Here is a 15775-nt window from a genome sequence, read left to right on the forward strand (position 1 = left end):
ATTAAGTACATAATATTGTTTTGTTTTTTTTCTTAAAACAATATATTTAAAAAATTGATTTGTCGACTGTATCTTAATATGAAGCCAAAAAAAATATCTTGATCACTAAAAGTGTTTAGATTTTGCATATTTATAAAAACCAATTTTTTGCGATATGAAAAGAAATACTAAATTTTTTGATGGTTTTATTCTGAGAACGTGCATCGATTATATTTTTTCCGAATGTTTTTATGTTTGTAATCCTTAATTGAATCAGGTGAGGACGTGGTTTGCTAAACCTCTGTCTTTGTCGCCAATGGTTTGTGCGCGGTATGGCTGGAAAAACACAGATGTCGACATGCTGCAGTGCGTCTCTTGCAAAGCCATTTTATGTGCAAAGCTTCCAAACACATCCAACCAGGCATCATGTAAATAAATCTGCCTCATCTCTCTCATTTTCTCATAAGTGTATTTTCTCCGTTTATTTTAGACTAGCAAAGCTACCTGGCATTGCTTGGAAACAAAGTGCAACATCTATCCCTTTTTCTCCTTCTCTCGTTTCTCTCTCTTCTATTTCTTCTTCACCCAGCCCATTCCTCTCTTTAGCCATACACACTCATAATTCTAGTCAGCATTTTCGATAATATTTTTTAGAGTTATGTTGATTTAAAAAGAAAACAAAAAAACTACTTTATAGGTCTTTGTTGAATAGTTGTCAAGTTTTAGGGAAACTTATGTACACACGGATGTTTGTCTTTTATATTATAGATTTATATTTGCTTATTTTCTTCCTCACCTCTCCTTTTCCTGCTTTCTTTGAAACTTCAATTTACTAATATATTAGAATTAGCATAATTAGTTAACATTGCCTAAAATCCTATTTCTTATTTGTTTTGTAAAAAAATCTGTCTTAAAAGATGTTTACTTGAAAGCACAGCACCAATTTTCCAGCAGCCTTGATACCAAAGTTTTGCTGGATTAACCATTTTGCTGAACCATCTAATTTCACTTTAAAAATAGTTTATAAACTCTTGTGATAGCAGATGCAGTTATTTGGAGATACAAAAACGTTGATGTTATTGTTTTTTTTTTTTTTCTTTTCCTTTTGCAAAACTCAATCATGTTCTGCAAAACAGCAAACAACGATTTTCCTCCACAGAAAAGAAAAAAAAAACCCAGCAGTACGAATGAATATTTCAAGATATAAAGTACATGATGCATAAAATCTTCTACCAAAATGCCCAGATTCGGCATTAAATAAACCAGAAACGGTTTGATATGCTGTAAAACAAATCAACCAGTCCAAACACTATGAATAAATGTTTAATGATAAAAAGAACTTTTTACCAAAATCTCGCAACCCAAAAAAGGTTGATATTACTTAAAATGAAGCAACAAGTCCAAACACCATGAATAAATATTTGAAGATATAAAGAACTTGAAGCATAAAACCATTTTTTTCGAAATTACCAGATTCGGCATCAAATAAATTGAAAAGGGTTGAGATGCCGTAAAACAAAACAATCAAATCATGTACTAATTATGCACCTAGTATATTTTGAAACCACTAGGGGATTGTCAGACATTTGAACTTTTTCTTTGATGGAAATATGTTCAGGGCTGTCACTTGAAGTTGCCAGTGAAGACATAAGTTGGGTTAAATTAAAGTAAACAAAGGTATAATCTAAAAAAAGAAGTGACTACCACCAGTAGGTGCAGCGTAAACAAATTAATGACGCTTTACGTGGAAAGCCATCTGTTGGTTGCTCAGGAAACTATTCTGACGAAAGTAGAATCATCAAGTTTCTGATCTTGATTTTGTTCTGATTATATAAAGTTTGTTTATATATATAAGTGAGAATGTGTGTGTGAGGACACTTCTCAACCTATATACTCAAATTTTTTATCTATGGACTTGAAATTTGGTATTCGGACACGTGGAAAACTTTTTAACTGATTTTCATGCAGAAAAAAATGGTTGCTAAGGGGTCAAAATTGAAAAATTGATACTTGGAGTTTTTTTTTTTGTTTTTTTTACACAGTGATCACCACTTATCAAGGCCCGGAAGCCACTCAGGGATAGGAGTTATTATCAGATTTTTATCTGTTTGTCAAGTGTTTCACAGATACATATGCGCGGTCGTGAAACATGACAGCTTCTTTATGTTGAGAATAAGTAGGCTTGAAAACACTTTTTAAAGATCGTGTCAAGCTGGTCTAATGGTTATCGTACTTGACTCACTGTCTTAAGGTTTTGGTTTTGAGCTCAACTCAAGTATTTTTTTTTTTTTTACTTAATTGAAGTTAACTGTTTAGAAAAAAACGTAATATTAGCATACACGTCTCAGTTTCTGTATTAATTAAAATATAATATTTATGCATATTTTATGACCAGGCCACGCTGAGCGGCCTGCTAGTCCTAAATAAACTGTTTCTTTTTCACTTCCGCTAAAAAGTAGAAGTCTTCTTGCCAACATATGCTGAGGCAAAGTCTCTTCTGATTAATACTTTTGTAATTCCAATTTAATTTTAAAAACTTTACTGTAAAAAAAATAGTCTTTACTTTGAAATGCTTCGTTTTCTGAATGGTTTTATTTTTAATAAAATGTTTTAATCAAAATATATTTTTTTTTGTCTTTATTATGAATTTTTTTAAATTTCAAAATGGTTTCATGTAAAAAAAATATATTTTAAAAGTTTACATAAAATAGTTTTCATTTTTAAATGTTTTTTAATATCATGTAATAAAAATATTTTTTAGTTTTTACATTGAAATGATTTTTAAGTTTACATGAAAAATAGTTTTTACTTTGAAATTTTCTTGCAATAAAAATATATTTTTTAGTCTTCTTTTTTAAAGTTCTACCATCAATAATTTTTGTATTGAGCACTATTGGATATGTATTAACCTTTATTATAAAGTTAACTTTGATTTGGTGTTCAGTTATTTCCCTTTAGTTGATAGCTATGAAACAGACCCCCGGCCCCACTCCCAACTAAATCTGCTCCAGTTTGGTGTCAAAGAATCGATAATGTTTTCCTTTTAGATATTATTCACCTGGAGTAACACTGATAAAGAAAATACCAACTTGGTGGGTACTTATTTCATTATTTTAGTTGGACATGCATACAGACAACTGCTCTATAATAAATAATGTACACTCAAGATACAAGAAAAAACAATAGAATACAAAAATCTGTTCATATTATTTGGATTCTTCAAACTATTGTTCTCACAGTTTTACTAAAAATGTATGACTAAAAATTATGTACGATCAATGTACGTCTAATTACTGCTGCTGCTGATTAAAGCAACTTTGACGCAGGCGATCGACAGCCTCTGGGTGGCCACAGTCATCAGTGTGTGATTCATTTAATGGATACACTCGCAGACTCTGGAATCGGCTATAGTGAGTTCAAATCTTATGGCATGAATCGGATTCGATTACACACTAATACCATGGGTGTATATGGGTAAAATAATGACTTGTTTTTCACTAATTGTATACGATTGTTATCGCTTTTTAATATTAAATGGCACAGAAAGAAATGTTGTTAAACACTCAAAGCAAAAATATGTCTGGTTTTATTGAAAGAAAATATCTCAATTTCTTTCTAGAAGAAGATTAAAACAAAGTTTGTTTTTATTTTATTTATGTATTTTTTATTTTTATTTATTTATTTATTTATTTTTTTTTGTGCAGATAAAAAATTTTCTACCAAATTGAAAAATTCATTGTTATCATCACATGAGAAATTGTGTCCGTGGCCTTCAAATCCAAGTTCAGGTTAGTCTTCCTCTGTCTCCAATTTGTGTGAAATATTCAGGTAGTCAAGTTAGCTGGTACATACAAGTATTAGCTAGTACATGTGTTAGTTATTTTGATATGAAACAGGAAATGTTATAGACAAGGGAGCAATATGTGGAACAGGGCATTCTAGGAGAAAAATCCCTCAGTTTGGATGGAAGCAGTCAAGATCGACCACATGTTAATGTGAGTTGACAGATTTGTAATCTAAAACAGTTATAGACTTAGTAATCTTTCTTTCTCTACGTTCCGATCACAAGTCTCGGACGAAAACAATCAGAATCAGTTGTAATGTGATGAACAGAATGTGACTCAATGAATTTATCATTTTTCTCAATCTGATGTTTGTTGAATTAGGTACTTGTGCAGTTTATCGACCATGATTAGATAACAGCACTATTTAGAAGGCCATTCTTACTGTGTGTGGCTTTGTTAACTATTTTGTAATTTCACCTAAGCAAAAGATACCATATAAATTAAATTTAACTTGAAAATCCTATCTAAAAAAAAAAAAAAAAAAAAAAAAATGGCACAGTTTGTAAACTGCACAAATAGCTTGAATTATTAATTGCTTGCTTTTGAAAGCAAAGAATATCAGAAAACCTTTTATTTTCAGTGAACTTAGACATGCATCGGAAGTGCTTTTGGTCAGAAAGGAGTCTCCTGAAATTGTTAGTTGTCAGAATCGACCCGTTCGATACGTAAAAGATAATTAAGAACTTGTATGTTGATTCTGTTGAGGATTTATGAATATTTTGTCTTCATATTTTGCCTTTTGCTGAGTTGCTTATCGTTTTTTTAAATAAAAGTTTTTAAAAAATAATAAAGAAATATTCACATTTTATGAAGCATCATATATGCACGAATATTTAAGATAGAAATTGAAAAAAAAAAAAAAATGCAATTTTAAAGTAGAATCATTTATTATTTTTCTCTTTTATATAAGCCGAGACTTTAAAAAAATAACTAGTAGGACCCGTGAAAATTCCACGGAATGAGAAATATATTTAATCAATAAATATCTGGATATCTTTTTGGACAACACAAAAAATTAGTTATTTGAACAGAAAAACCAATAACACACAGCAAATATGAGTTTATTAACATTTCTACGAAATTAATATCCATTGAATTTTAAATACAGAACTGATCCAAATGAGATAAATTAATAAATACTAATAAATTATCAGAAAGTAATATTGTGCTACATAGTTCAATACAAATAATAAGATCACATTGTAAGAGAAAATCTTTAATTTACTCCTTCAGTTCAGCAACTCTTGCCAGACAATGTTCTTTTTTTGCTCTGTTTCTTTTAAATGTTCCCGTAACATTTCACTGACTTCTTTCTTCAGTGAAGAATTGGCTGCATGTCGAAATTACTAGGATTTCTTTTCTCACACCATGACAACAATGATCATATATTGTTATTATTATTATTATTATTATTATTATTATAATAATAATAATAACATTCGAAAATGATGTTACACTAAAGAGAGGTCGTTCTCGTATTTTTGTCCGGGTTTGGCAGATTGACCTTTTTTAAATCAAATTTTGTTCAAAAATTGTATTTGGCTTTTTTCAAAGTGTAATGCACAGACTAATTAAGGAAGAAACAAACAGAAAATTATATATATATATAAGTAGGACCTGTGGAAATTCCGCAGCGGTATCTTTCATATATAATATATTGCTGCTGGGTATTCTGTGGACCTTCAGCATGAATGGAGACCTAGCAATATTATTGTAGCCCTTTTGTTAAAACTATTTATCCAAGTAATCTGGTTAATGTAGTGTCAGAATATATCTGTTTTTTACGGTTTATCTCCAATATCCTAATAGGAGTCTGTGACATATTTTTATTGTACGGACACGCAGCATGAACGGAAACATCACGATATCATTATACCATTTTTAAACAGAACAAATACTACCCTTGAATCCTAGTCAGACGACCAAGAAGCTATGTTTTAGTCTCACGTATAGTCAAAAAGTGACTTTTTAAAAATTTTATTTTTTTTTTTTTTTTTTACATTGTGTTTTTGGTGATCGGGAGATCCTATTTATTAAAAAGGAGGATAGGTGATAACAAACTACAAACAATTAGTGTATCTATATACTAATAATTTAATGTTGGTAGCATGTTATCCCCTTCTATCCTCTTTTTTAATAAATAGGATCTCTCGATCTCGAATAATTTATAATCTTGAAACCATGACACCTGTACATACATACGTTAAATGTACTACGGTATCAATATATAGATACCATATAGATAAATGATTTTATTCATTTTTAAAATTACATCATTTTTGGTTTTCAATTTCTATTATAAATATTCATACATGATGCTTACTAAAATGTGAATTTTTCTTTATTCAAACACGTGCCACCAAGCACAACATATTGCCCAGTCTTACACAAATGCCAGACATTTTCTATCTCCATAGAAACTTGCCTCCATGTCCTGGGATTAATATCACCAAATTGAGAAGAAAGAAAAAAAAAATTCTTGTTGTGAAGAGGATATTTATAAATGTTGAAAGTTTCCAATAAAATAATGAATGATTTTATTCATTTTAAAATTGCATTTTTTTTTTTCAATTTGTATGTTAAACATTTAAAAAAAAGTATTTTGTCTTTTTTTTTCATTTAAAGAAAATATATGATTACAAAAGTACTTGTTAAATTTTAAATGAGAAACTATTTTTTTTAAATATAATTAAAAAAGTACTTGTTAAATTTTAAATGAGAAACTATTTTTTTTTTAAATATAATTAAAAAAGTACTTGTTAAATTTTAAATGAGAAACTATTTTTTTTTAAATATAATTACAAAAGTACTTGTTAAATTTTAAATGAGAAACTATTTTTTTTTAAATATAATTACAAAAGTACTTGTTAAATTTTAAATGAGAAACTATTTTTTTTTAAATATAATTACAAAAGTACTTGTTAAATTTTAAATGAGAAACTATTTTTTTTTTAAATATAATTACAAAAGTACTTGTCAAATTTTAAATGAGAAACTATTTTTTTTTAAATATAATTACAAAAGTACTTGTTAAATTTTAAATGAGAAACTATTTTTTTTAAAATATAATTACAAAAGTACTTGTTAAATTTTAAATGAGAAACTATTTTTTTTTTAAATATAATTACAAAAGTACTTGTTAAATTTTAAATGAGAAACTATTTTTTTTAATATAATTACAAAAGTACTTGTTAAATTTTAAATGAGAAACTATTTTTTTTTAAATATAATTAAAAAAGTACTTGTTAAATTTTAAATGAGAAACTATTTTTTTTTAAATATAATTACAAAAGTACTTGTTAAATTTTAAATGAGAAACTATTTTTGTTAAAAATATAATTAAAAAAGTACTTTTAAAATTTTAAATGAGAAACTATTTTTGTTAAAAATATAATTAAAAAAGTACTTTTAAATTTTTAAATGAGAAACTATTTTTTTTTAAATATAATTAAAAAAGTACTTGTTAAATTTTAAATGAGAAACTATTTTTTTTTAAATATAATTACAAAAGTACTTTTTAAATTTTAAATGAGAAACTATTTTTTTTTAAATGAAAAACTATTTATTTTTTAAATATAATTAAAAAAGTACTTTTAAAATTTTAAATGAGAAACTATTTTTTTTTAATAATTAAAAAAGTACTTTTAAAATTTTAAATGAGAAACAAACTATTTTTTTTTAAATATAATTAAAAAAAGTACTTTTAAAATTCTAAATGAAAAACTTTAAAAAATGTTTATTTTTGTCAATACAGAAGTGTTTACAACAATCGACATCCACAACAAAGACAGCATCATCAACGCATTTTGTGAACGAGTCCAGAAACTGCTGCAACTTGATGATGATAAACTTCCAAACATTTCCCTTGAAACCTGCCAACAGGCCGTAAGCAATCCTGTTTCTAGTTCTCATTAGATTACCAGTCATTCAAGGAGCTGACACAAGGTTTATAAAGTGAGATTTGAAAAGTCATTACTGTAGAGGGAGAGCACTCTGGCCTGCAAAAAATGCCTATGCAGCCTGTTGGCATTATTTATAGCAATAAACCAATCCCTTCTCAAAGGGAAACGACAAAGCCTGGAAGGGTAGATCTCCTAGAAGTGTATACGACCAAAACCATACCTCAACCAACAGGGAAAAAGTCACCTTAATAATGGCCTGAACTCGGTTGACTTTGGTACCGAGGGAAACACTTTGAGCTGAGCTTAAACTGTAGTTGATAATGTAGCAGTCACAGTTTTCTTCTTTATTGTTAGAATAATAGAAATAATTAAAAAGAATAACAAATAACTCCATTATTTGCTTCTGGGGTATAGTTTAATTTTTCAATACTTACAGCAGTGTACATCTAGATGAGCTGGAATTTTCTGACACATTCCCGTAAATGTGGTGGACCTCGTAAAAGATGTCTGGTCACTTTGACATTGTACACCCAAAAGACACAGTTGATCTCCTTTCTCTGTCATATACTTCCTCTCATGACGTTACTTCTGGTACACATCAGCCAAAGTTGACCTCTAATGATAACAGGCAGGTGAAGCACTCTTTAGCGTTAGTAGGCAATAACCTAGACATGGTGGTGTCCCGATAGAAGCGCTGGTTCCTATTGCTTCATTTGGTTGGCATCAGGAAGAACATCAGGCCTATAAAAAATATTGACTTAACTAAAAAAAATAACTTTCGACAAAAATCTGTTGCAATTCAGATTATGTATTTTAAATAAATGCCTGCCTAGAGATAGGTTTAAAAATCAATTTTAAAAGCCATCCAACACATGCCAGCATGTAAAATGAATGTTAAACTGACGTTTTGGATTTTTTGAAATGAGGATTGGTTGTTTGTATTATTTTGACTCATTGGATTACTGTTCTCATCTTGAGTGTGATTTGTACAACATGTCCGCAAAGACCCGTGGCGCAGTGGTTAGAGTACTTGGAATAATCAATTATAAAAAGTGATTTTCTTCTGAAGGTTGAAGGTTCAATTCTCAGTGTGGGCGACTAAAAAATACAATTGCAAATTACTTAGGACGTCTATCCAGTCATGGCTGACAGAACAAGAGCATGCTACCCTGTGAAATAAATAAAAGGTCCTGTTAGAAATTCCGTCCAAATATTCCCAAGTTCGACAAAGACTTGAAGAAAGTCAGAGGTTACATTGACTGAAACGTTATGAAATCACACTCAAGATGAGAACAGTAGTCTGATGAATCCAAATAACACGAATGTTAAACTGATTATGATGATGCTCAATTAACCTTAGTGGAATTTTCCATTTTTTTTTTTTAAATCCAACATTTAACCTTACTACAATCTAAGATTTTTATGCAAAAAGTTCCTTTTTTTATCATTGCTGTGTTGGGATTTGGGAAACTATTGTGAACAAATAATGCCAACATGCTTCGATCAGATTCTTTTTTTTTTCCTTTTCTTTTTTCTTGTTTTCAGAGATTCTATGTTTTTTTTATTTTTCAGGACACGTTACCAAATTTTTGGGAACAGCTTCCTGTCGCCTATGCAGAAAAATATATGCAGTCAAATCCAAGAGAAAGTCTTAAAAAAATTGTGCCTCTGGCTCTGTGCGGTTGGATTGCAAGGTTAGGACATTCAACATCTTTTATTTGTTTGTTTATCTGAGTGGGATTTATATACAAATCTGCATGCGATGCAGGATCATCTTTTAAAGAGGAGACTTTGTTGGTTTGGTCATGCTGTGTAATGCAATACAGGAAAGTTTATCCATGAAGCAATGGCTTCAGAACCATTCCAAGATTGGCGAAGATGCCTAAGACGCCAGCTGAAGACGTGTTTATATACCATCAAAGCCGACATTAAACCTACCTTTGATTCACAAGCCTATGGTGCTCACCACTAGTCCCAGGACGGGCTGCCCATAATTATTTTGGCTGCTGCAGACCACTGTGTGTTATCTGCATTTATCCAGGAAGTCAACAAAGATTAAGATTAATGTCTCTCCTGATTGGTTCGATAATTTTATGACAAAATTTCACATAGACGAATGGTAATGAATTTTTAAAAGAACGGTAGGGGTGGAGATGTTCTAAAAAAAAAATGACAAAAATGTCTGTTTAATGGTGGTAACATATTGTTTTATTTTCTCAAAATTTTTCGAATGTACCATGTAGATTATCATTTTTATTAACGCGTATGAAAGGATGTTCATTTCCAAACAAAATGGTAGTATTTTGAGGACTTAAAATGCTTTGATTTTTTAAAATAGAACTATTTTAGTTGACCCCCCCCCACACACACACACACAAACCAAAATCTGTGCTTATCCAAAATGTTTTATGATCTGTGGGTATTGTTACTATATTTAAAAATACTTACCTAAGTATAAGGAGATATGTTGAACAGTAAATTTTGTTTGATACATATCAGTTTGCACAACAAAAATTATGCATTTCCAAATACTAGAATTATCGACCCGACGGGACCCAAATTCTAGTATTTCATATTTCAACGTTATTGATAATATTTACCGATTCATTTTTATGATCAACTTTATATTTGAATGTTTTGAAACCTGATGTAAATCGTACATTCATGATATGGCAAAGTTGTAATTATTTTCTTGTAATGTTTTAAGCTCTATTTATAATGAAATCCAAAGAACCCAATTGATGTAACTTAAGTCATGGCATCTGTTTTATTTGTTGAGAATTTATTTACTATCTATATTATGTTTCACTTTCTTTCTGAAACTACTGAGCCAATCTGGCTGAAATTTTGTATGGACTTTTAGTATAAGATGCAGCGAATGAGTATTCCAGTATCTGTTCGATGCATAGTTAAGGATTAATATTTAATACAAAAATGAGCACAAATTTAACCATATTCAATCATCAATTTGACATAATTCACTCATTTTGAGTTAACGAGCTATAACATTTACACATTTTTAACCAGCTAAAACGTCTAATTTAATACAATATTTTTCATTTCTAAAATTAGTTAAAATCTCTGACATCTACTATTATATAATAGGAATTTTGTGTGTGTGAGTTAGCTCCCTGTGGGCTCTGAAACGGACAAATTTTTTTTTGTTTTGATATTTCACACAAAGGTACTTGATGTGTCTGGGAAACTGTCTTATCTAGGTTTTGTATCGGAACGTGTCTGATAAGTATTGAAAATTGATAATCGAAAAAATCCGGTTAAAAAAGTCAGATATTTGACCAATACTGGAATACAACCTAACATTACAGATGCATTTGAGAAATTTTATCACCGCACAAGTAAAAAGGCTTAGCCGAGAAAATCAACTATAAATTCTTTTATAAGATAGGGATGCATTTGAAATGATTGTTTCTGTGTAAAGCACAATAGAACTATAATACTTCACTTTTGTATTTTCATCTATAAATGAAACCATTATTTATAGATAATTTTATAAAATCAAAAGTAGATTCTCTACAGTGCAATATAGGCTATGTGTTGTGGACTAAGTTACTACAGGGAGGGGGGGATCCCTAACTAGAGCAGGCAATGAATCGATTTGGTTAAAAAAATTGGCGATTTCACCGATTTCGAAGACAATAAAATATGGGAGGGTGGAACATCTGTTGATCCTCATCAAGTGTCGCTACTAGTTTCAAAATAAGACAAATTTCACAATGTATTATGTTTAAAAGTGACTGCGTCTAATCGACAGACAAAATCTCTATTTATATAAAACTAGCAGACGTTGCTCAAGATTGAATGTTTCACACTTCCAATATTTTTATTGTCATCATAATCAGTAAAATTGCCCATTTTTCAATTAAATCGATTACCTACTCTAGTCAGGGACCAAACGCAATGCACCAGGAAAAAGCTTCGCCCGCTTACCAGCAGTGAGTTGGTCCACAATACATGCTAATCTATATTGCATTGCAGAAAACCTGCTATTGATTTTATACAATTCTTTTTATATAATCGACTCACTTGAAGTTTAGAATGTAGAAGTCAAGTATTATGGTTTAAATGTACTCTAAATAAGTATTATGGTTTAATTGTACTCTAAATAAGTATTATGGTTTAATTGTACTCTAAATAAGTATTATGGTTTAATTGTGCTCTAAATAAGTATTATGGTTTAATTGTACTCTAAATAAGTATTATGGTTTAATTGTACTCTAAATAAGTATTATGGTTTAATTGTGCTCTAAATAAGTATTATGGTTTAATTGTGCTCTAAATAAGTATTATGGTTTAATTGTGCTCTAAATAAGTATTATGGTTTAATTGTACTCTAAATAAGTATTATGGTTTAATTGTACTCTAAATAAGTATTATGGTTTAATTGTACTCTAAATAAGTATTATGGTTTAATTGTACTCTAAATAAGTATTATGGTTTAATTGTGCTCTAAATAAGTATTATGGTTTAATTGTGCTCTAAATAAGTATTATGGTTTAATTGTGCTCTAAATAAGTATTATGGTTTAATTGTACTCTAAATAAGTATTATGGTTTAATTGTGCTCTAAATAAGTATTATGGTTTAATTGTACTCTAAATAAGTATTATGGTTTAATTGTGCTCTAAATAAGTATTATGGTTTAATTGTACTCTAAATAAGTATTATGGTTTAATTGTACTCTAAATAAGTATTATGGTTTAATTGTACTCTAAATAAGTATTATGGTTTAATTGTGCTCTAAATAAGTATTATGGTTTAATTGTGCTCTAAATAAGTATTATGGTTTAATTGTGCTCTAAATAAGTATTATGGTTTAATTGTACTCTAAATAAGTATTATGGTTTAATTGTGCTCTAAATAAGTATTATGGTTTAATTGTACTCTAAATAAGTATTATGGTTTAATTGTGCTCTAAATAAGTATTATGGTTTAATTGTACTCTAAATAAGTATTATGGTTTAATTGTACTCTAAATAAGTATTATGGTTTAATTGTACTCTAAATAAGTATTATGGTTTAATTGTACTCTAAATAAGTATTATGGTTTAATTGTGCTCTAAATAAGTATTATGGTTTAATTGTGCTCTAAATAAGTATTATGGTTTAATTGTGCTCTAAATAAGTATTATGGTTTAATTGTACTCTAAATAAGTATTATGGTTTAATTGTGCTCTAAATAAGTATTATGGTTTAATTGTGCTCTAAATAAGTATTATGGTTTAATTGTGCTCTAAATAAGTATTATGGTTTAATTGTGCTCTAAATAAGTATTATGGTTCAATTGTGCTCTAAATAGAAAAATTCATTTTGAACGCGCCCCTGTCTTATCAAAGAACTAACTGTTAATTTTATACGTCAGGCCTTTTAGCTTGTGCAGCGATAAAACTTCTCAAATGCACTTGTGACTTTTTTTTGATGAAAATCATCTGTTTCTTTCTTTAATCGTCTTCTTTTTTTTTTTTTTGATTAACGATTTTCAATACTTATCGAGAGTATTTCAATACAAAACCTATATAAGAACACTCCTAGACATATAAAGTACATTTGTATGAAATTTCAAAGAAATCGACCCAGTCATTTTGGAATCCATAGAGAATGAACCCACACACACATATGGTAGCTTCCTTTAGTCTTGACAGACTATGGATACCCATTGTAAAGATCCTTGCATGGAATTTTTGTGGCAAGAGTTGCGCAATCTCCAACCACACCTCTCCTGAGTCGACATTGTTGAATGCCAGTGGCAAGTGGAGGGTCAGGACGACTGGAAACAGATGCTGAGATAAGCTGAAAGCACATACAGTGCCTAGAATTCCCAAATGGTCACCCATCTGGTACTACTAGCCAGGCTCAACATTGCTTAACTTTGGTGATCCGACAACACACACGCACACACAAAGTGCTATAAGTAGGGATAATTAATTTCCTAAAAAAATTTCTGAAAATCCAGTATTTGTCAATAGGTCTCTCGTCCTGCTTCTCAACTACATCTGGTATGTTACGCAAAGCTTAGTGGAGAACTGGAGAACGTGGTTAATATACGGGTGGATCTGGTTTAGTCCACGTTGTATGAATGTTATCACACACACAAATGACGTATAATTATGTCTTTTTGTTATATCCTTACTTTAAATAAGAATACAGTAAGAAACATGGCGTTATGGGTGAAAGACAAAGGGGTTTATTTACAAGGGAATACATGTGACATAAGAGTTACTCGACATCTTGTCTTATTCTCTTCCTGTCTTTTTCTTTTCTTCTGTCTCAGTCACGTGATAGGGTCAATATATCCATAGTTCATTTCATCTATGAAGGGATGTTAGGTTATTCCATTACATCACCTTCCTCCCAAGTTAAATTCTTCCATAAAATTTTGTTTCTACCATTTTTTTCCCTTTTAGACTTTGTCCAAAAAATTTGGTCCTTTTCCTTTTACTTCTCCTCACCATTTGTGTTTGCCGATTTTTTACTTTTGGAGAGTGACTGGATTTCTGAGTTACTGGTACTTCCTTGTTTGGAGGTTTTCTTTTTTTTTTTTTTTTTTTTACAGGTTGTATATGGAAAGTATCATATAGCACTTCCATTGATAACTCTTAGTTTCTGACTGTTTCTATGTATATGGGTCTCAGTTGGTTAATGTTTTTTGTGGAAAAAAGTCTGCCCTTTTATAATGTAAACCATTCTCCCAATTCTTCTTGAGATTATGCCTTCTTCCCAAAAACTCTTCCCTGCCCGATAACTTTTGAAGAAAACTTTATCCCCGTCATTGTAAGTCTTGTACCTTACATTATCCTTGATACTTGTTTTTACTTTTTCTTTTGGGATTAACCGGTCGAACACCGAACGTACCTTCCTGGCAAACATAATTTCAGCTGCAGATAATTTAGCATTTGTTTTTGGATTTGGTGTTATCCTATATATTGCTAAGAATTTTTTAATGCTTTTTTCTTCCGTGTCGATGTTGTTATTCTTTTTTAAAGCTCGTTTAAAAGTATCGAAAAAATCTTTTCGCTCATCCGTTTGATCAAAGGTTAAACATTGGTATTGTAATTTGTTCAATGGCCAGTGCCTCACAGTAGTGCTTGAATTCTTGACCTGTGAACATAGTGCCATTATTGCTAACAATTGTTTACGGAACTCCGAACCGACTAAATACCTTGTCCAGCACTTTTATTGTATTTGCCGCTGTAGGGTGTTTGTATTTAAAAATTTCTGGCTATTTTGACATACTATCTACGATTACTAGATAATAATATCCCTTCAGAGGTCCTGCGTAATTAATATGGATGCATGTCCAGGGTACATCTGTTTTAGGCCAAGGTTGCATCCGTATGGGGGGGGGAGATCTTGTGGCTAGTTGGCAACCTTTACATAATTTCACCATTTTCTCAATGTCCTGATCCATTCCAGGCCAGTATGTGAATCCTCTCATTAGGGCCTTCATTCTGGAGATTCCAGGATGTCCCATGTGGAATTCCTTTTAGGATTTTCTTTTGTAATACTTGCGGTATTACCACTCTCTGCATACATCAGAGTTTCATCACACATAGAAAATGGAAACATTTTTAATCCTTTTCTATTCTTTTCGTCTTGTCCCACTTGTTTTTTATCTTGTTAATATATTTATCTGTTTTCGCTGCTTTCTTTATTTCCTCAAGTGTAACAGGAAGTTCCCTAACAGTATTTATTAATATATCTGTTAGTTCATTTTCTTCTTTTAGTGCTGCTATAACAGTTTCTTCAAATTTAGTTTTACTGGGGATCAATCTCGACAAACCATTTGCATGTGCAATTTTATTAGATGCTAGGTGTTTCATTTTGAAATCGTAATTGAGCAAAATAATACTCCATCTCTTTTTTTTACAGTGATCACCACTTATCAAGGCCCGGAAGCCACTCAGGGATAAGGGTTATTGCAAGTACATTACGTTAGTGTGGAGATTTGATGAAGTGTTTACTTAAGGGGGGCGGTTCATTAGGAATTTGTTAACGTTGGACTTGAAGACATCCAAGTTGTAGTCCGGTGGGA

At 30.3% G+C, this 15775-nt stretch overlaps 1 protein-coding gene across 1 annotated transcript in view; it reads left to right on the forward strand.

The window, feature by feature from the left end:
• LOC145293709 (zinc finger C3HC-type protein 1-like) overlaps positions 1–15775 on the forward strand; it is a 48731-nt gene that overhangs the window by 15079 nt on the left and 17877 nt on the right. Inside the window, exons 3-6 of the mRNA XM_080140139.1 lie at positions 257–407; positions 3684–3767; positions 7579–7709; positions 9299–9420. Of these exons, the coding sequence (XP_079996265.1) occupies positions 257–407; positions 3684–3767; positions 7579–7709; positions 9299–9420 (488 nt within the window). The remainder of the gene's footprint in view (positions 1–256; positions 408–3683; positions 3768–7578; positions 7710–9298; positions 9421–15775) is intronic.

Source organism: Euprymna scolopes, chromosome 15 (assembly GCF_053919585.1).
Source record: "Euprymna scolopes isolate OS-2025 chromosome 15, ASM5391958v1, whole genome shotgun sequence".
Classification (NCBI taxonomy): Eukaryota; Metazoa; Mollusca; class Cephalopoda; order Sepiida; family Sepiolidae; genus Euprymna; species Euprymna scolopes.